This window comes from Ornithorhynchus anatinus, chromosome 18, assembly GCF_004115215.2.
Source record: "Ornithorhynchus anatinus isolate Pmale09 chromosome 18, mOrnAna1.pri.v4, whole genome shotgun sequence".
Taxonomy (NCBI): domain Eukaryota; kingdom Metazoa; phylum Chordata; class Mammalia; order Monotremata; family Ornithorhynchidae; genus Ornithorhynchus; species Ornithorhynchus anatinus.
In genome coordinates, this window is record NC_041745.1 from 4,567,441 (window position 1) to 4,594,927 (window position 27,487).

Consider the following 27,487-nt stretch of genomic DNA (forward strand, 5'->3'; position numbering starts at 1 on the left):
CTTTCCAGTGGCATCCTATCAAGATGCCTAATGGCAAGGAGACGGGGGAAACAAGGTCTGCAGTGGGGTGATTAGATGGGTGGGAGAATATCTGGAATGGTTTCTATAGCTGAGAATTTGGCAGGCTAGGAGACACACTTGATGCGTGTCCATGGGGCAATTGCTGAGCTCCCTGTTCCCTACTTCAAGGTTTAAGGCACAAAAATGAACAGGGTCTCCTTGATGTCCATCAGCTTGGGGTTTAGCCCACACTTTTAGGCTAAAAAAAAATCGAAAAGAAATACATATCTTTCTCCCAGCACCTTTCTTCTGAGTAACTTCAAACAATTTATAAGGTAACCTCTCTGAATTCTCACAACCGCTCTTGAGTGGGAGGAAGGTCAGAGTTAATATCATTTTGCCAAAGTAGAACCTTAGGCCCAGCGAGACTAACCAATTTGGACAGTCACTCAAGTTAGAGGAGAACCAATTTAGAGCCAAGTCCTCTTGATCTCTGCTCTACCCTCAAACCATATCGCTTACTGTAATCATATGACAGAGATGGGTTATCCAGAAATTAAATGCTGATATGGAGAATTGTCATTGTTCAAACAATATCCAAATGCAGAATACAGAGCAATTCTCCTGCATATTCTGACTTCTGTGGGGCTGGTACTGTGTTCAAGAGGATGTCGGAAACAAACGGATTTAAAGGCACTCTTTATGTTGTCATTATTACCTCAATTTCCTAAGTTATTTGTAATTTTGGGGGGCCTTTCTTCAGAAGATCTGTTCACCTGAAGCATTTATTTCAAGAAAAAAAAATCAGACAACACTAAACTATTTTTTAAATCAGTTGGCAATAGTGTTTAGATAAAGGGGATGGAAAATAAACTTTGCTATATGTACACAAGTCAAGCAAGATTAACTAGTGGCAAAGTTAGGTGGTCAAAATAAAAGAGGCTCAGTCTAGGTCACATAATTGTCTGATTTTTCAGTATTCTCAATCTCCCTGGTGATGATCCAAAAGTTTCTTAATCAGCATATAAAGGCCCTAACCAATGAAGAAGTTTCTCCATGTCACTAAGTAGCCCTTGAAAGAAAGGCACAAAGGCACACTATTTGTGGCGTGTTTTCGAGCTTTTCTCTTCACTGTTTCTGGAAATCAAGTCAGGGTAAAGAAGTGAAGACACTTTTTTATGATATTCAAAACCATCTTCTGGGAATTTAATTTCCAAGAAGACTTCCCAATTACACAGTGAAAGAGCCTGTAAATTCCCTGAGGCCAGGGATTTTGTCTCAACTAATTTTAGTCTAATCTCCCAAGCTCTTAGGGCAGGCCTCTGCACACAATAGGAGCTCAATAAATACTGTTTAAGCTTGTCATGGGCACGAAATGTGTCGGTTTATTGTTGTATTGTACTCTCCTGAGTGCTTAGTACAGTACTCTGCACACAATAAGAGCTCAATAAATATAACTGAATGAATGAATGGCAAGAACTATATATAAGAAGGTGGGCTGAGGTGTAGGGGGGAAAGGGTGGCTTCTATTTTTTGGAATCATCTCATATATTATCTCTAGACATTTCGCACCACTGATATGGATACCTGAGAGCTGACTATATAATTGAGCAATTCAGGAGACAAAACTTCTAATAAAGAGGAGAAAAAAAGAACTTATCTTGCTGATAGTCTGGTTCCCAAATGTAGGGCAATTCCCAACATCTGCACTGTGGTGCCTTCATCACGGTAAAACCCGCCACTTTTTAGTAAAAGCACTGTTTTGGCATTACCTCTTTAACATTCTGTAAGGTTTCTGGTGTGATGGTGAAGTCCACAGGACTTGGCGTCAGCTTCCCATTTTGTGGCTGAAATGACAGACAGATGTTGGAATATTTTAAAAGTCCTAGAGCTCCACATCTGTTTCATGTCCAAGATGCATGAAATCCACAGTTGTACTTTTAAGAGTGTTTTAAATTGCTGATGAGCCCGCATTTTTCACATCTTAAACAAACAAGGTTGGAGGAAAACTGTGCAAGCTATTCTTTCCTCTGATGGGTCCAAGGTCCAGATAGGAAGAGCCTGGGCAGATCTGCCAGAAATCAGGTTTTTATTGTGCTGTTTGACTGGACCATGACAGCAGCACAAGGAAATGGTCTTTTGGCAATTTGTGTCTCCAAGAAGAAACATAGCGCATCACACTGTCAGAAGAAACAGTTGTGTGCATGGGCGCAAGAGCAGACCACAATGCAGATGTGCCAACGTGAGTTTTCTTCAGCCCGGAGTTCAGCGAGAACCGGGTGTGTAATGATCTATCCCCCAGGGGGATCTGGTGAGGGGTTACCACTTAAAAAAATAACGCCTCAACTGAGGCTGCGCCCTCTTAAAAAAACCAAAGCATCCTTACATAGTGCCATCTGGGAGAATACATAGTGTCCCTTTCTTCAGAGAGAAGCAGAGTGGTCTAGTGGATAAAGCATGGACTGGGAGTCAGAAAGACCTGGGTTCTAATCCTATCCAATCTCCCCCACTTGTCTGCTGTGAAATCTTGGGCAAATCACCTAACTTCTCCATGCCTCAGTTACCTCATCTGTAAAATGGGGATTAAAACTGTGAGCCCCATGTGGGACAAGGATTGTGTCCGACCCAGCACTTAGAACAGTGCCTGGCACACAGTAAGAGCTTAACAAATACTGCACAATTAACCAATTAACCACTTAATCCTCACTAAAACAGCCAGCCCATCGAACCACCCAACCTTGTTTCTTTTCTGACCAGCGGCTGAAATGGGAAACCCGTTCATTCCTCTACTATGGAAGAAATTTTATGACATCTCACACTGTCAAGGGACCCGCTGGCTTACTGGAAAGAGCACAGGCCCAGGGAGTCAGAGGACCTGGGTTTGAATACTGGCTCTGACACTCGCCTGTCATGAGACCTTGGGCACTTAACTGCTCTGTGCCTGCAAAGGCACTTTTGTCTCCCCTCCCTATCCCGGCGCGGACCATCATGGTGATTTCTCCTGAGTATAAAGGTCTCAAAACTGTTCACTGAAAGGATGTATCAATGGATTCATTAGCCCTAACGCTTGGGGATTTGCGGTGTCGCCCAGGGAGCTCCAGCGCAGAAATGCTACCAAATAGCACGAGTTGGGAAAGCCCAATTAAACAACCATTGCCGAGACCTGATCTGTCCAATCCCGAAGAAAAATGGCGCAGGAGCTACCGGTAACCAAGAAGACGCAACTCCAGGGACCCTGGAGAGACCATGAAGGTGCAGTGGGGGAATCCAATTCATCAGCACTCCCAGCTGGGGAGGAAGGAACTCTAGTACCACACTTCCTACTTGCAGGCTCTCTTCTCCTGGGAGACCGTTGGCCAGCCCCCATGAAATAGTGGCCACTGCCACCCCTCTGGATGCCTGGCCATTTTCTTGAGTTCTTGGGGAAAGGGTCCAATGCTTGGCTTGACCCAGATAGGAATGGCAGGAGGGGTGGCAGGGTTCCCTGCTTTGGCAGCCCTGGCAGTCAAAGCTGTTGCAGTGACTCGGTGTGCAGCATACTTCAACAACACTTCCCCGTGATGCGACTTACTGAAGAGTGAATGATGAACTCACAGGTCTTTGTCAAATCCTTGGCCAAAATAGAGCGCCTCATGTCACAGCGGAGGGTGTACTGCAGGAAAGGGAATGAAAGAAGAATCATCGCCACAGCAGATTTTTCTTTTGCCTTGCAAAGTCACTGAAACATGCAGGCATCTCTCCACAAAGCTCAGAGCAGAATGAATCCGGCTAGTATGTTTGTACAGTTAGCCAGGAAATGATTCCCGGGAGATAACGCTCAGGGAAATGGCAATTCCCCTGGAAAACAAAACACTAAAAATTATTTTTTCAAATTCCAAAATCCTGCACAGAATTGAGATCTGATAAACCAGAAAACTGAAACTAGATTTTTATCAACATTTAGCTACAGAAAAATAAAGCCAAGTCTGCAAAACAAGGCACCAATAGAGAGCATTCGAGTCAGTAGCAGATCCCAATCCAGAGCTCTGAAGTTGTTTTTGAAAATTTTTTAGGGGGAAAGATATGAAGAAGGAAATTACTATTATGGGATTTATTGTTATTAAAATACATTTACTATGTTCTAAGATACAAGATTATGAGATTGGACACAATCCCACTTACACATGGGGGTTCACAATCTATCTTACTCCTATTTTACTGATGAGGAAACTGAGGCCCAGAGAGGTTACGTGGCCTGCCCAACATCACCCAGTAGGCCAGTGGCAGAATTGGGATTCAAACCCATCAACCATCTCTAGCACTTATTTACCTATTCATCCTCGGAACTTGTTATATGTTTAGTCCATTCCATATCCAATTATTTATTTTAATTACTTGTTTATAAATCCTTCTTAATCGGTCTCCTCCATCAGAGGGAAAGCTTCTTGTGGATAGGGACTAGCTTATTTCACACTTCCCAAGTGCTTATTACAGAGCACTGCATCCAGCTCAATAAGTACTACTCCCGACTGAATGGTGTGGATGCTGGCAGGAAGTGTCCTTCTAGTCACTGGATCTTTGACTTACTTGGATGAGCGGGGAGGCCATATCGATATTTACTCATTACAGAAATTCTGAAGGAGTGTAATTGCCATCTCATGCTATTCCTAAAAATGAAAATCAGACCCAACCACATAACTATCATCAGTAACTATCTTTGTGTTCAGAAGAGCTGCCCAATTTCCACAAAAGGTGTCTACTTAAGAGTTAAGTCAAAAAGTTACAAGTTTAAGTTCTATCTAACTGGCAATAAACACACGACTGACCAGAAGGAAGAACTCTTGGTTCATTAAATGTAGGCAACAGGCAGGACTATTTCTAGCCATGTTATGGAATCACTACTTTCTATAATGAACTCAGACTGTATTTATAAAGATTCCCATCTTGTTTCAACGGGCAAACCAGGGCTGCTATTTCTATAATATAACATGAATGCTCCCTACTAGCCCAGTACAATCCATTTATTCAGGATTTAAGTACATGTTTTTACAATTAGTTACATAAAAAGTTTATTTGGAAAGAATGATGGATCTGGTGCACACAGTATGTAACAATCTGGTAGAAAATACACTGTACCTGACTTGGGGGAAGAAGACGATGCACAAGGAGATGATCAAGTGTCAGCACCCTCCTCCTTGGCCTCTTTTGGGCCTCTACTTGGGGATTTCTGCCCGCAGGGGGAAGGATGGTGTACCTACTTTTCCCAGAATACCATCCTCATCCATATAGAGAAGTAGCATGGCCCAGTGGAAAGAGCACAGGACTGGGGGTCAGGAACCCTGGGTTCTAATCCTGGCACTACCACTTGCCCACTGTGTGACCTTGTGCAAGCCACTCAATTGCTCTGTGCTTCAGTTTCCTCATCTGTAAAATGGTGAATCCATGTTCTTCCACTTAAGACTGTGAGGCCCAAGTGGGATAGGGACTGTATCTGAGCTGAATGAATTGTATCTACCCAAGCACTTGACAAATGGTAAGCGCTTAACAAATGCCACTGTTATTATTATTATTAGGCAGGACTACACTCTTTCAATAGCAGGTGGGGAGAGAGGGGCTGCCTTGATCATCAGGGGGTCCGCTGCGGACTCCAGAGGCCCACTGGTAGGGGGGCAGCTAGCTGCCTTCTACCCTCCACTCCTACGGGAGGTAGGGCTGACCGGCCATGACGTATGGGTTGGATGAAGGTACCTCTGGTCATCACACAGCCCCTTGAGGAGCTCCTCCAGGGATAGGAAGCTAAGAAGAGGGACTCCAAGCCACCTGCATTCACCTTTACTATTTCTTCTTCTCAAACTAACCAGAGCAACTGGGAAAGACTTTACCAGTAGACAGATAGCAACTAGTCATTATATTCATTTACCCACACAGCCAGATTTGTTTCCTGAGAAACCTAGAAGACCGCAGCAGCAGTTTACATATATTTATGTATGTGCCTCGTTCACATTTAGATTACACAGAATATTAGATGAGCAAAACAATAAAGAAATTCAACAATGTTAAAAAAAAAAAAAAAAGAAGATAAAAGATCACTCCAAAAAGAGGCACTTGTAAGATTACAGGGAGTAAGGGCTAAAATGAATAAACTTTCAAAACTGCATATTTTCTTTGATAATTCAATACTTTAAAAAGCCAATAAACAGGGAAAAATAAGGAATCAATATCAAGTATGAGTATAACGGCTTCTAAAAAAACAAAAATGTTGGTCTTTTGGCTGCAATTCAGTTTAATCAGGAAGATTTTTAGGGGGAAAAAGAATCCCCTAATTCCTCACGTCGGGAAAGACCTCACCTGAATATTGACGAACACTCCGTGGTATGTCTCATATAGGACTTTGTTGCCTTTCACGTGGAGAGGGAACTCAAACGGAATTTCTGTCCTGCCACTGGGCAGCTTCCCTGGCTTCACCATTTCTATGGTACTGGTGATAACTTGGATGGGCTGTAATGAAAAATGCACTTTTAGCCAAGTAAGGTTTACTGGGCTTTCAAAAAAAAGGTCAATCCATCAATCAATCGTATTTATTGAGCACTTATTGTGTGCAGGGCACTGTACTAAGCACTTGGGAGAGTACGCTACAACAGTAACAGACACATTCCCTGTCCTTCCAGGGAATCCCTTTCCAAAGCTCTAGAAATCTACTTCCTGGCTTGGTGTTGGAGAAAACAAGAGGCTCTGGGAGAGGAGAGAAACAGTTGGTCAGTTCTAGGAGCAGATTCTCTGAAGCCTTTGGCATCTCAATGTGGTGGCTTCACCGAGAGGTGCCCAAGACCAGACGGAAGTACTCTGGTGTATGCTGCCCTCTCTGTGATAGTGTTTGTATTTGACACCAGAGATATTGCCTCTGGGAGGAAGGAGTTTTCTAACAGTTGGGACTATATTTAGCTTGGGTTTTATTACTAAAAAAACAGCAAGCTTCGGCTTGGCATTAGTCTGGAAAAGTCTATAAATTCTCTTCTGCAACACTAAAAGGACAGAACGAAACAAACAGGGAGAGCCTCTGCAAAAGAAGTCACTGAACCTAGGAGCTGTTATGGCTAAAATCATCTTTTCCTCCCCCCACTGGGAAAGATAAACCCAGAGTACAGAAAATAGCCTCCATCCTGCTTGTTCTATGGAACAGCAAGAACAGGATGCCTGGGCTTTTTGTAATCTTTTGCCTTTCTAGGATTTTTATACTAGTGTTACGATCATGGATGCTATTTTGACTAGTTTATACGACAATCTGTTACTTACAGTTCTTTTAAATGTTAAAAAGAAAGAGTATTATCAATGTATTTGGGCCATAAGCTAGCTTTTTGGAGAAGCTTTGGTTTTTACCAGTTGGAATCTCCCAATTTTTGATAACCCTACCATTTACTAGTGATTAATACCAACATTAATAAGTGAATGGCTGGTCCCATCTCCACTCTAAATATCTGGATCTTCTCTCTAATGTCCTGATAATTTAAGTGGAAGAATCGCTAATGTACTTTCTGTCTTCGAAATCCCCCACCCCCAACTCTAATGGGAAGGGGATTTTACTTCCCCTTCCATGGCAACCAAGAAATGGTAGTGATATTTTTCAAATAAAAAGAACATTTGAAATCAAGAGAATCACCTAGATATCTCACCTTAACAGAGTTATAGAAAGCTTCAAACACACCAACACTTTTGGCACTAAGTTGTAGATTTACCGATCCTTCCATGGTTAATGAAATTCCTTGGTGTTGGACTGAATCCTTACAGGTTATGACCACCACACCAGACAGCATTTCCTGTCACGAGAAAAAGATGATTGTGAAATTCATCATCAGCATCTTCCATCTTCTGTCTCATTCATGTTGCTTAGTAGTACATCTGGAACTAAAAAAACAAATCCTCAAAGTCAGTGCTAAATCATTCATTTCCATTTATTTTTTAAAAGAATCACTCCGCTCACTCATCAATATTTAAATAATTATCAATTAGCAATATCAATATCAACTATCAAAATCAGAACCCGGGGGAAACGTACATCCATGAACAAATGCTAAGTTTAACAAATGTTACATTGAACAGTGGTTTGCGAAATTCTCTGGTAGAGAGAATCAAAACATCGGATTCCTCTTGGTTTCTTTCTGACTCACAGGCAAAAATGGCTACACATTTCCATCTCTCTGCAGTATCTAATGGCATACCAGATGCTTCCTGGGTAGATATGTTCATCAACCAACACCTCTGCACTCTGACCAGAGCAAAAGCACATGAAATATGATGAACAGAACAAGGGGTACTTCGAATCCTGAGACTCTTAGATTCTGCCTCTAAAGTCCTGATTTTTAAAGGTATCTTAGATAATCATTTAAGGTATGTGTCAATGCAGAAGCTATTTAATGAAGTGTAATAGCCCCTCACCGCCTGTCCTCTTTGCCCTCCCTGAGCATGGCCTAGTGGATCGAGCAGGGGCCTGGGAGTCAGAAGGACCTGGGATCTAGTCCTGGCCCCACCACTTACATGTTGTTTGACCTTGGGCAAGTTAACTTCTCTCTGCCTCAGTTTCCTCATCTGTAAAATGGGGGTTAAGACTGTTGTGCTCTATATGGGCTGTGAGCAACCTGACTACCTTGTATCTACCCCAGTGTTTTTAGCACAGAGTAAGCACTTTAAAATACCATAAAAAAAGGTCCCCACCTAGGTATTCTTGCACTTGGTGTCAGATGTGAGCACCTGGACGTTCCCCAGAGTAGCATCCTCATCCCCCACAAACATGGAACTTCTAGGCCCCTCCCCTTTGTCCCCTCTCCTCAGCGGATGCATCTGTGGCCTTCCTGGGAAAGGGGCACGGGGAGGAGAAGCCCAGTAAGCTATAGGATCAGTGGTGGAGGTTACAGTGGCTTTGACCACAGCAAGGGAAATACTAACAATCTCCCCAGCTAGTTTGTAAGCTCTTCAAGGGCAGGGATCATGTTTCCTAACTCTAGTGTACTCTCCCAAGTACTGGGTACAGTGTTCTGCACACAGTAAGCGCTCAATAAATACCACTGATTGATTACCTTAAAGCAGTTCTTCAATGTCATACCTCTGGCCAAACCCTCTTTCTATTGATCTGATAGGGTTCCCCATTATTCTGAGTTTTAAAATCACTGTGCCACTGATAATATTAAAGACTTTTAAAAGAGGAATTATTTGTTGAAAAATAATCCAGGGAGAAAGCATAAACAACATAATTCCAAAATGCATTTTTTTAATACTCCTGTGATGCGGAAGCAAATTTCATTAGGCAAAAAAATATATAGAGTAAAGATCTTCTGGAATTTTGAAAACTTTCAACTTTTATCACATCAGGCTTGAAAATCCCCATTGGCCTCTCAGAATAGAAAAAACCAACTGTTTCTGCATTAGATGAATCTTCAGGGGACAAAAAAGATGAAGGGAATGAAGTTATATTTCTAAATGATGAACAATTGAAGTATAAAAAAAGAAAAGGCAGACATAAAAAAAGTGGAGGCATCTCCATTTCTTGTAGAACTTGGGAGGTGGGACTTAAGGTAATGGATTCTTCTCCCTTCTCTCCACTTAATCACACAAGGGTCATAGGAAAATTCACTTGTAAAAAAATTATTAAACTTCCAAACAGTGTTCAAAATATTCTACCTAAACTTAATTAGTATCTAAACCTAGACCAATACAAAGGCAACCTTACCTGTGCACCCTAAGGGAGGTAACTTATGAATCTATAGTAAGCTCATATGAGGTTTATCTGAGCATTTACATAGCACAGTGGAAAACGACGAGGCTTTCATTGCTATTTTCATGTTGCACTTGCTACCAAATCTTTTGGGAAAGGGTTTGGGTTAGTCATTGACTTAATTAATCATAAAATAATTAACTGTACCTTGGTGTCTCTCAACTCATGTACCTGGGGGGAAGGAACAGATACATACACACCTTGAAAGTTAATAGCATAAATATTTTATGACCCAAGAGATAGATGTCATTTCTTTAATTAAGAAGCAACATGGTCGAAAGCAATTTGGCCTGCCGAACTGGAGTCCTTATACCAGCCCATTCCTCACATCTGGGACGGGCATGGGGTTTTGGCTGGGTCTTCTCTAGACTGTAAGATCGTTGTGGGCAGCGAACGTGTCTACCAACTCTTTTATATCGTACTCTCCCAAGCAGTTAGTACAGTACTCTGCAGGAAGCAAGCGCTAAGTAAATACAATTGATTGATAGATATACAAGGGCAGATTAGAATGACCCAACCTGATTTTCCTTGCACCTGAGAAGGCAAGCATGAGAAACAGTATGGCCTTGTGGATGGAGTGTGGGCCTGGGAATCAGAAGGACCTGGGTTCTAATCCCGGCTCTGCCACTTGTCTGCTATGTGACCTTGGGCAAGTCACTTCACTTCTCTGGGCCTCACTTACCTCAACTGTAAAATGGGGATTTAGACTGTGAGCCCCATGTGGGACAGGAACTGTGTCCCGCCCAATTTGTATTTACGCCAGTGCCTGGCACATAGTAAGCGCTTAATAAATACTAAAATTACTGTTATTATTGTCAGAGAAGAAATCCTCTTTTTGCCTTCCTCCTGAATTATTGGCAAGCTGATAAAAACCACTGTCACTCAGCTGGTAGTCCATATGCCTTTCAATGAATTAATGGAATGAGTGAAAAGCACTGTACCACAGAAATGAGATATGTGTTTCCTGTTCTCAAGGAGCTGACAATCTAATGGGGGAGATAGACAAAAATTATTTACAAAGAGGAAAAGGTGGAATAACAAGAAAGTAGTACAGGTGTGTTGGGATGAAAGAGCTAAATAAATAATGGAATACACAGACAATAAACATTAGTCCGTAAATCCTGGGACTGGAATTAAAACCATATGAGCTAAGAGTGGTTATTGGCTGATATTGATGGTGAAATAGACTTTAAGCTCCTTGAAATCAGGCTTTTTGCCTACTAATTCTGTTGAACTCTCTCAAGCCTTTAGCACAGTGCTCTGCACACAGTAAGTGCTCGATAAATATTAATGATTGATAGAGTCTCAAGTGAGTGGGATGGTTTAAGTAGGGGAAGATGACATAAATGACATCCATTCCAGGCCTTCAAAAGTAGGATTTTACAAAGGTTCTGTTGGTGGAAAGACTGGAGGGAGAGGGAGGACGAGGAATGGCAACTGAAGAGGATTCCCTGAAAGAAAAGAGGCTGTATAGTTAAGTCATCGCCGGCACAACAGCCATCTTTGAAAAGTCCTCCAAAGATAGCAGGGAGAGGTGGGACAGTAAACTGACTTGTCAACCTTGGACAAAAGGGAGGGGACTAGTCAGAAATGTGGTGTCAGAGAGTGGATGTCAGTGGGACTCTGAAGAAAAGTCCCCAGTGCACAGCTCACATACCCAGCCATTTCGACCTTTCCCCTCAGTTTCCAGCTCAAGTAAAATCCCTATCCCCTCCTCATCCCCACCCTCCAAATAAAAAGATGGCACATGTAGAACGTGTCTGCAGGCCCCCATTAGATTGCAATTGGGCAATCTTGCTTAAAAAATACCACTGATTAATTGATCCATTGGGTTTCTATAGAACACAGCTTTTAAGCAGACTGCTATCTAAAGAGCCATTTGATTTTCCTAGATCTTTCCTGTAATTTTGTCCCTCACTCTGAGTCTCCCCTCACTTTGAGGTTCCAAGAAGAAAGAGCTCTAAGCATCTCGACAAATAGGATGCCTTTTTCGATATTCCCATCGAGGAGTTTTGTGAATTCATGAACCAGGAACCCAAGACATTTTTCCCCAACTATCCTGAGTCTGTAAGATCTCGTCCTTCCTCTCTAAAGCTTCACAACGACCCACAATTAGTCTCAAGGAAAATCACAGGGCTACTTTAGACATACACCACTTGGGGATCTGGAGATCTTGATGGACTTTAAAAATCACTACCCGAGCCTCACAATAACAGTGTACAATATACTGTTAATTACTTGCAGACATGCTATCTGATGCACTCAGGGTTGTGTTAACTCATGAAGGAGCACGTGATGAGTCACTGAGCTGAGGAGGCAACAGAGGTACCTGCTGAGACCTTACTTAACCATTATGCTCTCTTAGTAGCACTTAGAGACACCTTTCAGCAAGGTCTCTCAGAAGAAAACACAACCAGTCCTGAAGGGATTTCCTTTCGACAAGGCTCTTGTTCCTCCCTTCTCCCTACTTCTCTTCCCTGCATAACAAATCTGCTTCCCAGCCTTCTTGATCAAATTTCATAGATCAGGGACTGATGTGTTCAAGGTGAAGTGTTTACTGGCTACCAAGGCAACAGGCTGCCACGTCACGGGGCAGGGGCCTAGTAATGGCACTCTTCTGAGGTCACTTAGGCCAACCTGAATGTAAAAACTTTTCGGGCACTTCACAAGCAGCAGTTTAGTAGCAGTAGTAGATGATGCATTTATTGAGCACCCACTGCAATTAGTGCGTGGGGAAATACAAAACAAACAAGTGATACATTTCCTGTCCATAAGGAATTTACACTCTAAAAGAGGAGAAAAACATAGAAGTACTTATGGAGTAATCAAAATAAATAACTGAATGTACAAATGAATAAAGATATAAGCATAAATATCAATCAATACAGAGGTGCTAGAGACGGCAAACAGGTTTATGGGACTTGGAGTGCTGGGAATTAATTGGGGAAGGCAAGTTGGAGGAGTTGGGCTTTCAGGAGAGCTTTGAATGAGAGGAGGGCCGTGGGCTTCTGGCCCTGGCAAGGGAGAGAGTTTCATGACGGGTGGACGAAGTGAGCAAGGGGACAGAATTGAGAGTTGAGAGCTTGGTGTGACACTCCTTCCTGCCTGTTCACTCTTTGGCACCCTGGGCCCCACGTTACCCAGATTGGCAGGGATGAGGTAAAATCTGACCAATAAGAATCTGTAATTTAGGATCTGTGAGTAATTAGCAGGGCACCACCTGTCAGGGGGAATAACAACATCATGAATCTGTGGGATTCGGATTTGAATTTGAGGCGGGATGGACGGCTGATCTCTCTTAAATAACATTTCTGTAGAGGACTGAAATAATTAAGGCAGCTCCCAAAAGTTCCAGACATTTCCAGGGGCTGTTTACCCACTGACAGAAAGTGTGGGTCACTGTGTAATTACGAGAGAGGGGCCTCTGGTGTCAAGCTGACATCCTGCTGTGGACCACCCAGCCGGAGTTTTGCAGGAAGAATGAAGGTGCTCAGCTCCATGAAACAACTCTAAATGATATTTCCACTGGGCCTTTTTTTGGGAGGGTTCTTTGACCCTTGGGATCTATTACAGATCTCCCGAATGAATTTAGTTGAAAGTACCCCATACTTAAGTCCTGATAGTTGGAGATAATCGCATTTCACAAAACTGTATTATTGCTTCACTGTTCTGTTACTCTGTGTCCTGAAAATGGAAATGTACAAAACTTCAAAAGCTATCAAGTTCTCCCTGTTCCACCTTTTTGGGAACAATGTTTCACCTAACAAAAACACTATTTCCTTTAGACCAAATGAACAAAATGCTATATATGGCAGAATTCATTAGTGACACTTACTAGCAGTTAATCAAAAATGAAAAGTTCAAATGCAATACTGCCTGTTCTAGGTCCTCTCAAATAGTCTCCTCCGAACACTAATTTCAAACCAATTACATTCTTCAGGGAAATTCTTTTGCCAAGAAAACTTTATACCAAAGAAATCATGCAACAGATGATTCACTGTCTCTTTTCCTGTTTGCACTTGTCAGGTTTCTTAGGGCTGAACTTATTTAGTCTTTGAGGAACAGTCTATGACTAAGGTTTTGGGAAAAACTAAATTTAGAGTTTATTATAGAGGACTGATTTATGCTCAGGAATTCTACAGACATGCTAAGTGTGTGGCTAGAGATCAATTTTCAATCATCATGGCCTGAATTTATTAAATATTAAATATAGGAAGAAATACTTTTTAGAACAAAGTAGATTAATGAGTTCACAGATCATCTGGGATTCTCTGAAATAAGTTTGGACTGGATTACTAACTACGGGATGTTTTTTATCTGAGTCCTTGCATGCCAAAACATGTACAACCTAGACTTCTTGTCTTCATAACTCATAATGAAAAACCCCTGGTGTCAGGTGTACTAAAAATGCCCATTATGGCATTAGTTATGGTATTTATTAAGCATATTGTGTTAAAAGGAGAGGTATATATAAGATAATCATATCAAGCAAAGCCACTGACTCCAGAGAGACTTTCAATCTAAGAGAGTGGAAAAGGAGGCATTTAAACCTCATTTTACAGCTAAAGAAATTTAGGCCCAGGGAGGTTAAGGAACCCCCCAAGATCACACAGTAGAGTAGTGACAGAGCTGGGATTAGAACTCAGGTCTCTCGACTCCCAAAGGCTACGCTCTTTCCTCGGGCCTCCAACCTGTAAATGTGACAGATCTTTGGCCTCTCGCATCCTATCTGGTCTCCTTCCAGTTACTGCCTGAGTCCCCCTTCCCTCAGCACTCTCCTTCTCCTCAGTCTCTCCCACCTGACAAAAGACTTCACCAAAAACCTGCCTCTGCTCTCTTCACCTACTAAACCCAGCAGAGGAGCAGTCCCCATACTGGGTTTCGCTCTGGCACACAAGGTCTCTTGCGCTTAGTACAGTGAAAGTACTTAATACAGTACTTGGCGCACAGTAAGCGCTCAATAAATACATTTGGATGAATGAGTTCTTCCTCCACAATTAGCATCACCACTCCAGATCAGATCAGCAAACAAAAACCCCATCCAAATCCATCTGTTTCTCTCCCTGGATTTTTTCACTTCCTGGAATCACACCAATGCTTCTGCCATGTTTCCCAGGATTTCCTATACAACAGGAGGAGAATGCAGATTTTTCTCTACTGACACCAAATGATCAGGAGGATGACACCTCAGTGTATATATCCTCTAGTTCACACAAGAGGGAGCTGGTGCATCTGTTGAAGGCGTCAGCATAGGGAGACCAAGGACAATTCCATCCTTGCCAGTCTGCTGCTTGTGAGAAAACAATGTGTTGCTGTCAAAAGTACAAGATTTCTGAGGGAAAGGAACACAGGAATACTACTACTACTAATTACTGCACAATCTTAAACCGAAGGAAACTTTAGTTTTGGCCTTCTCTGTCCATCCCATATGAGCCCACTCTATGTCACAACTCTAGGGCAGACCATTTTTCATCCCTACATCTTGGTCCTCTATTTTTGCTCTGCTTCCCTCCCTCTCAGCCGGCTCTTCTTCTGCACTTTTCCAAAGGTTGACACTTTCCCCCAGTTGACTCTCCTCCCATCCCACAACTTTTTGCAGATCCTTCTGTTATTTCTGAAGCTTTCCCTGCTTGGTGTGCAATTCTGTGTTTATAAACTCACACAATCCAACCCCACTCGACTGACCAAAATAAGGTAATAGTGTGACCTAGTGGAAATAACATGGGCCTCGAAGTCAGAGGACCTGGGTTCTAATCCTTACTCTGACATTTGTCTGCTGTGAGACCCAGGGCAAGTCATTTAATTTCTCTGTGCCTCAGTCTCACATCAGGTTGTCCTCTTTGCTGCTGGAGTCACCTAATCATCCACTGCTATTCCATTTTGTTTCCTGGATCTTTAAAACATTTGCCTGCCCTCCCTGCTAGTGACTGCCCATCCTGTGAGCTGCTTGGGTGTCCTGACATCCTGACATCCCGACATCCTCACATCTCGCCTGCGAGGCGGTGTCACAGTAAACATCGCCTCAGTGCTGATGAGCCTGAAAAACAACAAACTATCTAGAACAGGAATCTTGAAACCTGGCAAGAAAAAGGTTTTCTCTACACTTAATAAATCCATCATTCTTAGATATCATTCAATTGTGGAGGGTTGAAGTAAAGAAAGGTCCTTAGTCCAAAATCAAAGGGTCTAAACTGATTGAAAGAAAATCCCTGTTTTGAAGGAATGAAAATGCTTAAATCAACCTGGATTCAACAGGCCAAGTTCAATAGAAAGCTTTTGGATAATAGAACACTTATGATCTCCCTGGACTTTTTCCCAAAGTCTTGATAAGCTTCCATTTCTGCCTTCTTATGGGGAAATCTATTTGATTGCATTACACCATTTACCCATTTTACACATAAAACTCTTTTATGAAGTCAAGGTTTCATAAGAACATACAGAAAGACTTCTTTTTAACAAGGGATGGTAAGCCTCAAAAACTATTAATTTGACTCTCTGCACTGAACAATTCACATTACAACAGATGAATACAAATAAGCACCCAATCACCTATTTCTAAAGGAGACTTCTCACAACACATCGTAAAAATTTCCTGCATAAGCAATAACAGATTTGGGGACAAACTTAAAAGCAAGTTCAAAGGACTCATAATTGCTGACCAAGTTCAAAAACTACCTTGAGCTCTACATCATCAGAATCAAGGTAGTTGCTACCTTGTGCTAGATATTCTGGAGGAAAATTATCTAGAACCCCTTCCCCCTATCATTTCCCCCAAGAGGCTCCTCAAGGGGATGGGGCCCTAAAGGCAGTATACCTTGGCCCAAAGAACAGAACAAGAAATAGCGCTGAAATGAACGTATGAATTCAAGTCAAAATGATTCCCTTAAACTGGGATTTCCCATGCACTAAGAGTATCTGGAACTCTTGAAGCCATAGAGGCTCAAGATTCAGTCAGTCAGTCAATCATATTTATTGAGTGCTTACTATGTGCAGAGCACTGTACTAAGCACTTGGGAGAGTACAACAATAAACAGACACATTCCCTGCCCATAAGGAGTTTACAGTCTAGAGAGGGAGAAAGAGAGGATTCAGTTCTCCTTCATCGAAAGGTTCCTGAAAGCTTGCCATCGGTACTGGATTCCCACTTTACTTCACAGTCAGGTGTTGGCGGGGAAGTGTTAGTCACGGACTTCTAAATTTCCTGGGACTTGCCCCAAGGGACAGGTGATCTTTGGGAACTGCCAGGAATGATGCTAACTTTCCATCGAAAGGGTTGAAATTATTTGAACATCCTAAGTACTGAAAGGAGTTCCTTTGAGATTAGTTTCCCATAATTTAGATGATAAAAAGCAGAAGTTTTATGGCATTTCAGATCAGAAGGAAAAGACCAGTGATAAGGCCTGGACTCCTCTGTTCAGGAATTTCTAATTATATTTTTGATCCTGCCACTCACTTGCCCTGTGAACTCGGACAGGGATTTTAACCACTTCACATTTCAGTTTCCCTTGACTGGAAAGGCAGGATTTAATAAAATAAATTATAAACATGCTAAATGTGTAGAATATGGGTTTTTCAATGGAATCCAAGTCCAAAATCTTGGCTGTTTCTTCACTGAAGAGAAAATGACAAGTCACTAATCAGGAAAAGAGTGACATTCAGAAACCAACTTCCCCTACCAAAATGGCAAAGCAGAATTATAAACATAAATGCTACAAAGCCATTTATGAAAACAATGGGGAGACTTAACAAAACACAAATATATCTCCCAAGGTGGGGCAAAAAAGCCTTCCAAACCAGAGGTGATTTTTATATGCCGTGAAAAGCTACCCAGCTGGGTACATTATTACTGCCTGACTATTTTTTCTGCTTCCTCTGACCCAGGAAATAGGAGCCATCACTAGCTGACTTTGATGAAAGTGCTGGCCTCGTGAGACTGGGCGGCAGGAAAAGCCAGACTAACCATACGCACCGCAGAGAAGAGGAGGTGGTGACAACAAAAAGGAGGTCATAAGAGGCAGGAGGGCAGGTAAGGGCTTGCAGGAGAGGAGAGATGGAAGTAGAGACAAGGCATCGACTTACATGAATACAGTTGGTTTTAACCTTTTAAATGTAAAGTCATCGAGTCATTCTTTTTAGAGGATCTACCTTAAATGTTGACTGAAATTCAACAATCAGTAAATACGTACCAAGCACTGGACTAAGCACTGGGATAAATACAAGTTAATCTGGTCAGACACAGTTCCTGTCCCTGTTCCTCATGGGGCTCACATGAGGACAGAAAACAGGCATTGATGTACAAGATAATAATGACAGTTTTCATGGGCCTCAGAAATAAGGAGTTGTGGTAGTCATCCCACAACAGAGAATATAAAGTGAATGATGGGACAAGGGCACTTGGGGATTCCAGCCTATCTGCCTTTGCCTCTATTCCTTATTTTCTCCCTCGTTTATTAGAAGTGTAAATCATATTGTTCTAGTCAAATCCCACTTTAAACTCACAGCACATCCCACCTTCCTAAATCCACAATGGTACCTCTTCTCAGAGGTCTGCTGTAGTGCATGGGAACATAGAGAAGAGGCAGAAATGGCGGAGATAGACATCTTGCCCCGCCCAAGGCCCTCCAGGAACGACCTTCATTTCACTTAAGGTCTGGGTGCACAGCTGGTCTCCATTTAATAGACTTTTTCTACTCAGGTGGAGAACGAGGATGGGAGAGAAGCTAGACTTTTGAGCTGCTTCACGTAAAGTATTTCGGGGATCCTAGGAGGGGAAATGCCCTAAACAAATAGAGAACTGTCATCATTATTGGTTGGTGCACTCAACCTCATACCCAACTGTTTGCAACTAATTTTACCTAAACCAAGACTCTATAGTTATTTCTTTGCAATTGACCAAGTAAACCTTCAATTTATTCTTAAACCCCCCCACAATAGTTAAATTCATACAGAAAGCTCAAGTAAACAAAGTAAACAAAATGGAACTTCCCTGTAACCCTGCCAGCTTCTTCTGATATTCCCACCCTACCATCAGATGAAAGCTAACTCGGAAGGCAGGATTTTCAGCAATCAGGTCAGAGTGGCAACATTCACTCATCTCCATTTTATCTAAGAGAGTCTTCGCTTGGGGTATTCCCTACTTTGAACAAAAATACTTCAACTCCAAGTAGAAATTTAAATCAGCCCAGTTAAGAAGATGGGTATGAAAACAAGCATTAGATTTGGACTAAGTGAATAAAACCCAGTTTCAGAGTGGAGGACACATTATGGAACAATAATGAGTGCATGAGAGAGAGAAAATAACCATTATTATAGTGATGCTCTTTGCACCACTATACTTAAGATTTGCTAGAGTTCCTATTATAAGCCACATTTTTTTCTGAGGCTTCTAACTCAGCTATAAAAATAAAATGTGGACAAAGTTAATGACCAAAGTTTTCATCCCAATAATCACTGACAATTGTGCAAAATGTCTTTTAGTATATGTTTCCACTTGCCAAACAGGCCCCTCCCATTATAAGTTCAAGTACAATAATACTTTGCTCAATAGGCCTCTGTTAAAGTGTTATACTTTCTCAGAGGGTCTCCCATCCTCTTCAGCTCATCCCTACCCATAAGTCTAAACTGCGTAGGATGGTGGAATCACTGTACCATGCTAGGAGAACCATTTTATCAGGGAACTGCAAAGCACTGTGGCCTGGTGGAGAGAACACAGGTCTAGAACTCAGGAGACCTGGGTTCTAATCCTGGCTCTACCACTTGCCTGCTCTGTGACCTTGGGCAAGTCACTTTACATCTCAGTGCTTCAGTTTCCTCACCTTGTAAAATGGGGACCAAAATACACATTCACCCTCTATTTAAGGATTACGTCTGATCTGAATTCATTGTATCTACCACAGTGCTGGGCACATGGTATGTGCAAATACCAGTGATCAATTGTCTCATTTTATGTGAGTGGGTTGGGGAACAGGACATAAAATGGCCAATGTCATTTGTCTGTAGTTGAGCCCTTTAACTGCCAATTAACCCTCTGAAGCATAGTTTCTCTGAAATTAGGGGCAGCTATGCATCTGATGGCTCTCCAAAAGTCCATTTAATTCTTAAAAATCCCTGAGGAGTTTGTCAGACCAGTATCTCAAAGAAGTAGACCTTCAGTGGCCAGCAAGGGGTGGGGGGAAACGCTAATCCTAATTCTAACACCTTGGGGCCAAGAACCTAGAACCCAGTTCACTGTAAAACACATGTTCTCCCTCCAACTTTTAGGGTATTTGTTAAGTGTTGACTATGTGCCAGGCACTGTTCTAAGCACCGTGGTATATACAAGCTAATCAGGTTGGACAAAGTCCATGTCCAACATGGGGCCTTAAGTCCCATTTTACAGATAAGGTAACTGCGGCACAGAGAAATTAAGTGACTTGCCCAAAGTCACACAACAGACAAGTGGTGCAGTCAAGATTAGAACCCAGATCCTTCTGACTCCCAGGCCCGAGTTCTACCCACTGGGCCACGCTGCTTCTCTTAATAGACTTGGTAAAAACCTTGTTGTTTTTTTTAATTTCTGGCTTGGCCAAAGTGGAATTGAAAAAGGGCCAATTTACTACTAGGTCATCCAAAATAAGCACTTGAGGAGCCCCAAATAATAATAATAATACTAATGTTGGTATTTGTTAAGCGCTTACTCTGTGCAGAGCACTGTTCTAAGCGCTGGGGCAGATACAGGGTAATCAGTTTGTCCCACGTGAGGCTCCCAGTTAATCCCTATTTTCCAGATGAGGTAACTGAGGCACAGAGAAGTTAAGTGACTTGTCCACAGTCACACAGCCGACAAGCGGCAGAGCCGGGAGTCGAACCCATGACCTCTGATTCCCAAGCCCACGCTCTTTTCACTGAGCCACACTGCTTCTCCAAATGCTTCCCTGACTCAGGGCCTCAGTAACTGCAAGTCCAGTCCTTGCAGTGGTAGTTTAATAATGTCATGAAACCACACACTGATCCCATCCCAAGCGGTCGGTGAATCCAACGCTCCCAATATAGCTATCTCTGGGATGGCAGTGGACAGCCAAATGGCAAAGACCACAGAGCAAAGTTTCAAGATAAGGTACCTGAGCCAGTGCATATTCTGAAAAGAAGAGTCAGTCCATCCTTACCACGATGACATGACCTCTGAAGGGCGACAGCTGCCTCGGTGGTGGTCAAGACCAAGGGCTAAATCTCCCAATTCTCAGACAAGGTAGATTCACATACCCTAGGCTAGCAAGTGCCAAAAGTGATTAGAAAATCTGCAGCAGTCAAGGCAGCCCGAGGACTTTATTCCTGTTTGGGGGCTCCCACTAATCTGGATCACTTGATTATTTGACTCTCTTTTTCCTTCCTTAGTTAGCCTTCTCCATACATCCAAAGAAGGGTTGGCTGTGATTTAAAGCAGGAAGTGTTTGATTTAAACTGCAGATAATAAGACCTCAGTTGAGTTGCTAGCTGCAAGAGATGTAACAGCATTAGGGAGGAAACAATAAGAAGAGAGACATTCTTCCTGAATTCCCAATTGCCCTAAGGCCGATTCAGAGAAACAAAGGAGATACAAGGAAGGAAGCTAAGCTTAGCACTCACAGGCGCGCACTTTTCATCACTGTAGTTACTCTGGGACTTAAAAAAAAAATAAAATTCTACAATTTAGATCAGACCCTAGAGTCTGATTTATCAAGGTTGATCGTGCCCCTCTTTTTACCTGCTTATAACCTCTGGGCCTCCACTTGGGATCAAAATTTTCACACCTGATACTACCTTGCATTTGGATTTTTCTGTATTAGAAATTATCAACTCCCGATGAGAATGGGATTTCTTGAAACTTGAATTATTTTACCAGAAGGACATCTTATACTATATTTCAAAGGCTCAGTGTACAAGATTAAAAATGCATCCACAAGTTACTACTGATCCTGGAGTATAATAGTAGTGTGTTAAGTACTTACTATGTGCCAAGCACTGTACTAAACGCTGGGGTAAATACAAAATAGTCAGGTCCCACATGGGGCTAACAGTCTAAATAGGAGGGAGAACAGGTATTGAATCTCCATTTTACAGATGAGGTAACTGGAGGCAAAGAGAAGTTGTGAGTTGCTTAAGGGCGTATGGCAGAGCGGGGAGAGTCAAAACAGGTCTTAACCTAGCCTGTCAAAAGCCAGTCTCTGATAGCGTTTCGATAAACTAGATTTCTCTGGATAACAACTCTTACTTGGTTGGCTTTGGTATATATTTTGTTTTTGAGGGTACAAATTTTAGTGCAGCCAAAAGTTAATGTTTTTAAAATATCTTCCATAAATCTCTGAAAATACAGGGATTGCACTGACAGTATTTTGCACACATAGAAAAGGAAGTCTGCTGATGTAGTTATAGTGAGTTGCTGTATACGGTATTTTCCTTTTGTATCTGTAGATTTCTTAAAGGGAAATTGAATGCCCAATAAAACACACAAAAGGGAAAATGCAAATGTTGAGGTTCTAGTGGTTAATGTTTCCCCATCATGTCTAAAGCTACATACTTGCAACCTGAGAGACCTGAATGTTACATTTCCTGGTTATGCTTTCTTAAACTATTGAATTGCATCAGTGTGTTTTTTCTGAGGATTTAAACTATACTTTGCTTTCAAAATCACAAAGACTGAAATCTCCTTACCCAGAACATGTCCACATGAGGCAAACTATACACCAGTCTAAATTCCTTTCAAACTATCAACAGATTCAGCCCCTTTTCTAAAAGGTGCTAAAGCTGGCAGTCTTGATGGTGGGGGTGGACAGATCGGGAACAATAATTTTTTTTTTTTATTTCAATTCAGTAGGGCAGCTGTGGAAAAGATTTAGGTGAAGCTTGGGAGCATGACATGAGAAAGCTCACTCTGATGTATTTTTGTTTAGGGTACTTGTTAAGAGCTTACTATATGCCAGGCACTGTACTACGAGCTAGGGTAGTACAAGCCAATCAGTGAAGTGACTTGCCCAGGTCACACAGCAGACATATAGTGGAGCTGGGATTAGAACCCAGGTCCTTCTGACTACCAGGCCCAGGCTCTCTCCACTAGACCACACTGCTGCTTTTGACCCCAGGAGTAATGTAACCATTATGCCAGTATTGCTAGTGACCTCAGCCACTCCAGTCTGACAATGGGGTTGGGGCGCTGGGCTGAAAAGGTCTGATATCCTGAAATGCCCTGTGTCAGACAGACCTGCTGATGTCAAGATTCTTGGAGTGTGCTTGGAGAGGAAACTAAAGTTTGTTTCGTCCACAAGACCCTGAAGCAGTTACTGTTCAGCTGATGCTTACAGTGAGGAAATGTACAGAGTTGGGATTGTTCCATGTGGAAATGAGGCTGAAACAATATTTTCAAAGGAAAACTTATCCTCCTCGAACACAATTTTCCTTAAGTAGACATGTGCACTATTTGGACAGTGATCCCTCTCCACCGTAGCCTGAGAATCAGTGACACTGTAAAGTTGTTAATATCAACAACATTTTTCCTGTGTCCTTTCATTACTGGAGAAATCCAGTTTTCAGCCTCAACACAGATTTGGTGTTTTTACACATCGGAACCACCTCTTGCGAGGAATCCTGGAATGTGACATACTGTACGATTTTAGGAAATCTCGAATTGGCAGAAAGCCTCATCTAGGTTTGTATGGCTTCACTAATACTCTGGAAATTTTTGTGGCACTATAAATGGATTCATTCAACATCACGCCCAGATATTGGCATGAAAGGGTACTTCTCTATGGTGCCCACACTTGCATGGACAAAGAATTGTAGATGTTCAACTGACAGTGGAACCAGGCAGAAAGGATTAATGCTGGGAATCTAGTCCTCACATCAGTACATCTGCCTGACAGGCTGTATTTTGAACATTTTCTCCTCCCCAGCCCCGCCTCCCCCAAACACACACCCCTCACTGTTAGCCCAGATGGCCTCAAAGAAGCCCCCAAATCCAGGCATGCTGGCTACAGGATTCCAGGGGGTCACAGCCACAGGAGCCCAAGCAGTGTGGCTCAATGGATAAAGCACAAAACTGGGAGTCCAAAGGACCTGGGTTCTAATGTCGGCTCTGCCGCATGTCTGCTGTGTGACCCTGGGCAGGTCACTTAACTTTTCTGGGCCTCCGTTACCTCATCTGTAAAATGGGGACTAAGAATGTGAGCCTCATGTAGAACAGGGACTGGGTCCAACCTGATTAACTGTATCTACCTGGTGTTTAGAAAGGTGCTTGGCACATAGTAAGTGCTTAACAAGTACCATAATCATTATTATTATTATTATTATTATTAATGCATCCAGTCCAACTGGGAGGCAGGCACGAGAGCATCTGCTCTGACACAAAAAGTGAAAGTCCGCACCGGCTCAACTTGATGTTTTCGTGCCTTTCACGATGCTGCATTTTGCCAGGAAGGATTAGTATCAAGTCTTCTTTACGTTAGCTGACTACTGTTTGCACAACACCATCCGTTGGGGAGTACCTGGCCTGGGATACACTGCCCAGGGCAAGGGGTTGATTTCAGGATCATTTGGGTGGGGAGAAAGCGGAACTTTAAGAAGGAGAACTACTCACTGGTGCAGTAGTTTTGCTCCCTCAATTGATGGTCTTTACTGGGTGCCACCTGAGAGTACAGACCTGTAATAAGAACTTGGGAGAACACATCAGAAGCCACAAAACCAGTTCTGTCCCCAGATCCATTAAGCCACAGGGGACAATTTGGATTCAGTTCTGCAATGAGTGGCTTGGATGCTCAAGTCAGGATGTCCTAAAACAGATGCCCAGGGCAACTCTCCTAATCCTCCCGACTTTGAAAATGGCACTGAGCGTTAGATATTTAATATTTAAATGTGAAATAAGAAAATAAACAAGAAATAAAATGAGATCAAATATTAGGTCTTTGTCTTATGCTGCCTATGAATTTCTCAAGTTATCTATCCAGCAAACCTTTAAACTCTTAGCAGTTTCCTTGGAAAACTACTGCTCCAAGTTATATCAGCATCACAGGGAGAAAGAAGTTTTCCCAGATAATGATCTTTATTCCCCGGTTTCTCCAGGTTACTTTGTTTTGTCCCTCTGCTGCCATGGTGATCTTACTCTTCAATGACATACTGACTATTAATGCAGTCCCTATTTTCTTCTATTTGATGTAAACAATAGAATATTTTATTCTCATTATTTCTCCCTTAATTAGCTTTTGTTTTTTTAAACCTCCATTCAATTTTTAGCCTGAGGAAGCCAGCGTTTTTGAGAAAAATTAATTTATTTCCCTAAGTGGGTTTCACATTGCCTTTCATGGAATTGGCTTTCATGGAATTCTGGGTTACTGAACAACAAAAAAATAGTAATGGAAGATATTTTCCTTTTTCAAACCATCAGGGTATATTGGTATATCTCATCTTTGTTCATATACTTCACTGCAGGTGGGGATAATCATTTCACTGAATAGAAATAACAATATGTTTCTTCCCCTGGTGTAATGCTATTTTAAAAGTGCAGTATGCCTTACTAGAACCCTGCATTAATTGGATTTTCCCAGTTCTGTACCTGGAAGTCTAAGTTCTGTTCAGAACTGGAGGAGGGTCTGGATCGCAGCCTGGCCTAGTGGACAGAACACAGGCCTGGAAGTCGGATGAACCTGGTTCTAATCCAAGTTCTGCCACTTGTCTCCTGTGTGACTTTGGGTAAGTCACTTCAATTACCTCATCTGTAAAATGTGGAACACGGACTGTGTCCAATCTGATCAGCTTGTATCTACTAAACACTCACTGTGTATTCGGCACTTACTACAGTGTGCGGCACATAGTAAGTGCTTACAGACCTGGGGAGAGAGAAAGAGAAAGACAGACAGACAGCTGCCACAAATGTTTTAGTCTCCTTGGGCTGTTGAGATTAAATTGGTAGCCCAGTTTATGGGCTGGTGGGGTCTGGAATATGGGGCACTCAGTAAATGCTCAATAACCTAGTAAGCGCTGAACAACCACCATCATCATCAACATTATTCATTCACTCAATAAATAGTATTTATTGAGCGCTTACTACTCATTCATTCAATAGTATTTACTGAGCGCTATGTGCAGAGCACTGTACTAAGCACTTGGGATGTACAATTGGGCAACAGATAGAGACAACCCCTGACCAATGACGGGCTCACAGTCTAATTGATTAATTAGTAGAAGCAGGGTGGCTCAGTGGAAAGAGCCTGGGCTTCGGAGTCAGAGGTCATGAGTTCGACTCCCAGCTCTGCCACTTAATAATGTTGGTATTTGTTAAGCGCTTACTATGTGCCGAGCACTGTTCTAAGCGCTGGGGTAGACACAGGAGAATCAGGTTGTTCCACCAGCTGTGTGACTGTGGGCAAGTCACTTAACTTCTCTGTGCCTGTTACCTCCTCTGTAAAATGGGGATTAACTGGGAGCCTCACGTGGCACAACCTGATTACCCTGTATCTACCCCAGCGCTTAGAACCGTGCTCTGCACATAGTAAGCGCTTAACAAATACCAACATTATTATAATATCATTATTAGAGTACCCAAGGTAGATAACTGCGGACGCCCAGTCACCGCATATGAGATAAGAAGCGGAAGAGCTCAGCGGAAAGAGCCCGGGCTTGGGAGTCCGAGGTCATGGGTTCGAATCCCGGCTCTGCCACTTGTCTGCTGGGTGACTGGGGGCAAGTCACTTCCCTGGGCCTCAGTCCCCTCATCTGCAAAATGGGGATGAAGACTGGGAGCCCCACGTGGGACCACCTGAGGACCCTGTATCCCCCCCCCCAGCGCTTAGAACAGTGCTGCGCACATAGTAAGCGCTTAACAAAAACCAACATCATTATTATTAGCTGCCCCCCCCATTTAAAAGCCACCTCCTTGGCTGCCACGTTGCATTAAAAAGGGGCAGCTCGACGGGCACCGCAGGGAGCCCAGCGGTGGACACACACACACACACACACACACACACACACACAGAGCCATCCATCCCACGCGCCCATCTGCGCATGCGCGCGGCGCTCATCCGCACGCGGCGCCGCCCCCCTCCCTTCCCGGGTGGGGTCGCGCGCCGGCGTGGGGGGAGGCAGGGGAGGAAGCCCGCGCGCCTGCCCCACTCACCCCGCCGTGATACACCTTATTGGCTCTTTTGATCTTGATGTCCAGGGCCGTCCCCATGGCGCACCGGCGGCGGCGGCGGCGGCCCCCCCGCCCCCCCGCCCTTCCTTTTTCCCTCTCCCGCCCCCCCCCCTCGGCCGCCCTTTCCCGTCACGTGACCCGCCCCTCGCCGTCACGGGGGCCGGCTCGGCCGCCCACGTGACCGGGCGAGGGCGCGCGCGCGGTTTCCCGCCTCCCGCGAGGCGCGCGCGCGCGGTTTCCCGCCTCGGGCGGGGCCGTGGCGCCGGTGGAGCGGCTCCCCCCGCCACCCCCCGTCTCCTCGCCTGTCGGGGGGTGGGGGGGGGCGGCCGGGAGGACCGGCGGGGGACACCGGGGGCCTCCGCAGGGGCCCCCACCCCCTCCTTTTCCCCCCTCCCTTCCTCCGTTGCCGGGGCAACGCAGGAAGGACTGGCGCGTCGCGCGCACCGGAAATGGGCGCGCTGCTGGGAGCCGGCGGGGGGAGGCCAGGGACCAGCCCCCTTCATACTTCATTCAATAGTAATAATAACGTTGGTATTTGTTAAGCGCCTACTGTGTGCAGAGCACTGTTCTAAGCGCTGGGGGAGATCCGGGGTCATCAGGTGGTC

At 43.4% G+C, this 27,487-nt stretch overlaps 1 protein-coding gene across 2 annotated transcripts in view; it reads right to left on the reverse strand.

Moving 5' to 3' along the window:
• Positions 1 to 26,960, reverse strand: part of VPS26C (VPS26 endosomal protein sorting factor C) — a 33,190-nt gene extending 6,230 nt beyond the window's left edge. For both annotated transcript variants that reach the window (XM_029046509.2, XM_029046510.2), the window contains exons 1-5: positions 26,865 to 26,960; positions 7,650 to 7,793; positions 6,328 to 6,477; positions 3,572 to 3,652; positions 1,773 to 1,847 (exon numbers count right to left, since the gene is read on the reverse strand). In XM_029046509.2, coding sequence (XP_028902342.1) covers positions 1,773 to 1,847; positions 3,572 to 3,652; positions 6,328 to 6,477; positions 7,650 to 7,793; positions 26,865 to 26,921 — 507 coding nt within the window. In that variant the 5' untranslated portion in view covers positions 26,922 to 26,960. The remainder of the gene's footprint in view (positions 1 to 1,772; positions 1,848 to 3,571; positions 3,653 to 6,327; positions 6,478 to 7,649; positions 7,794 to 26,864) is intronic.
• Between the last annotated feature and the right edge of the window lie 527 nt (positions 26,961 to 27,487).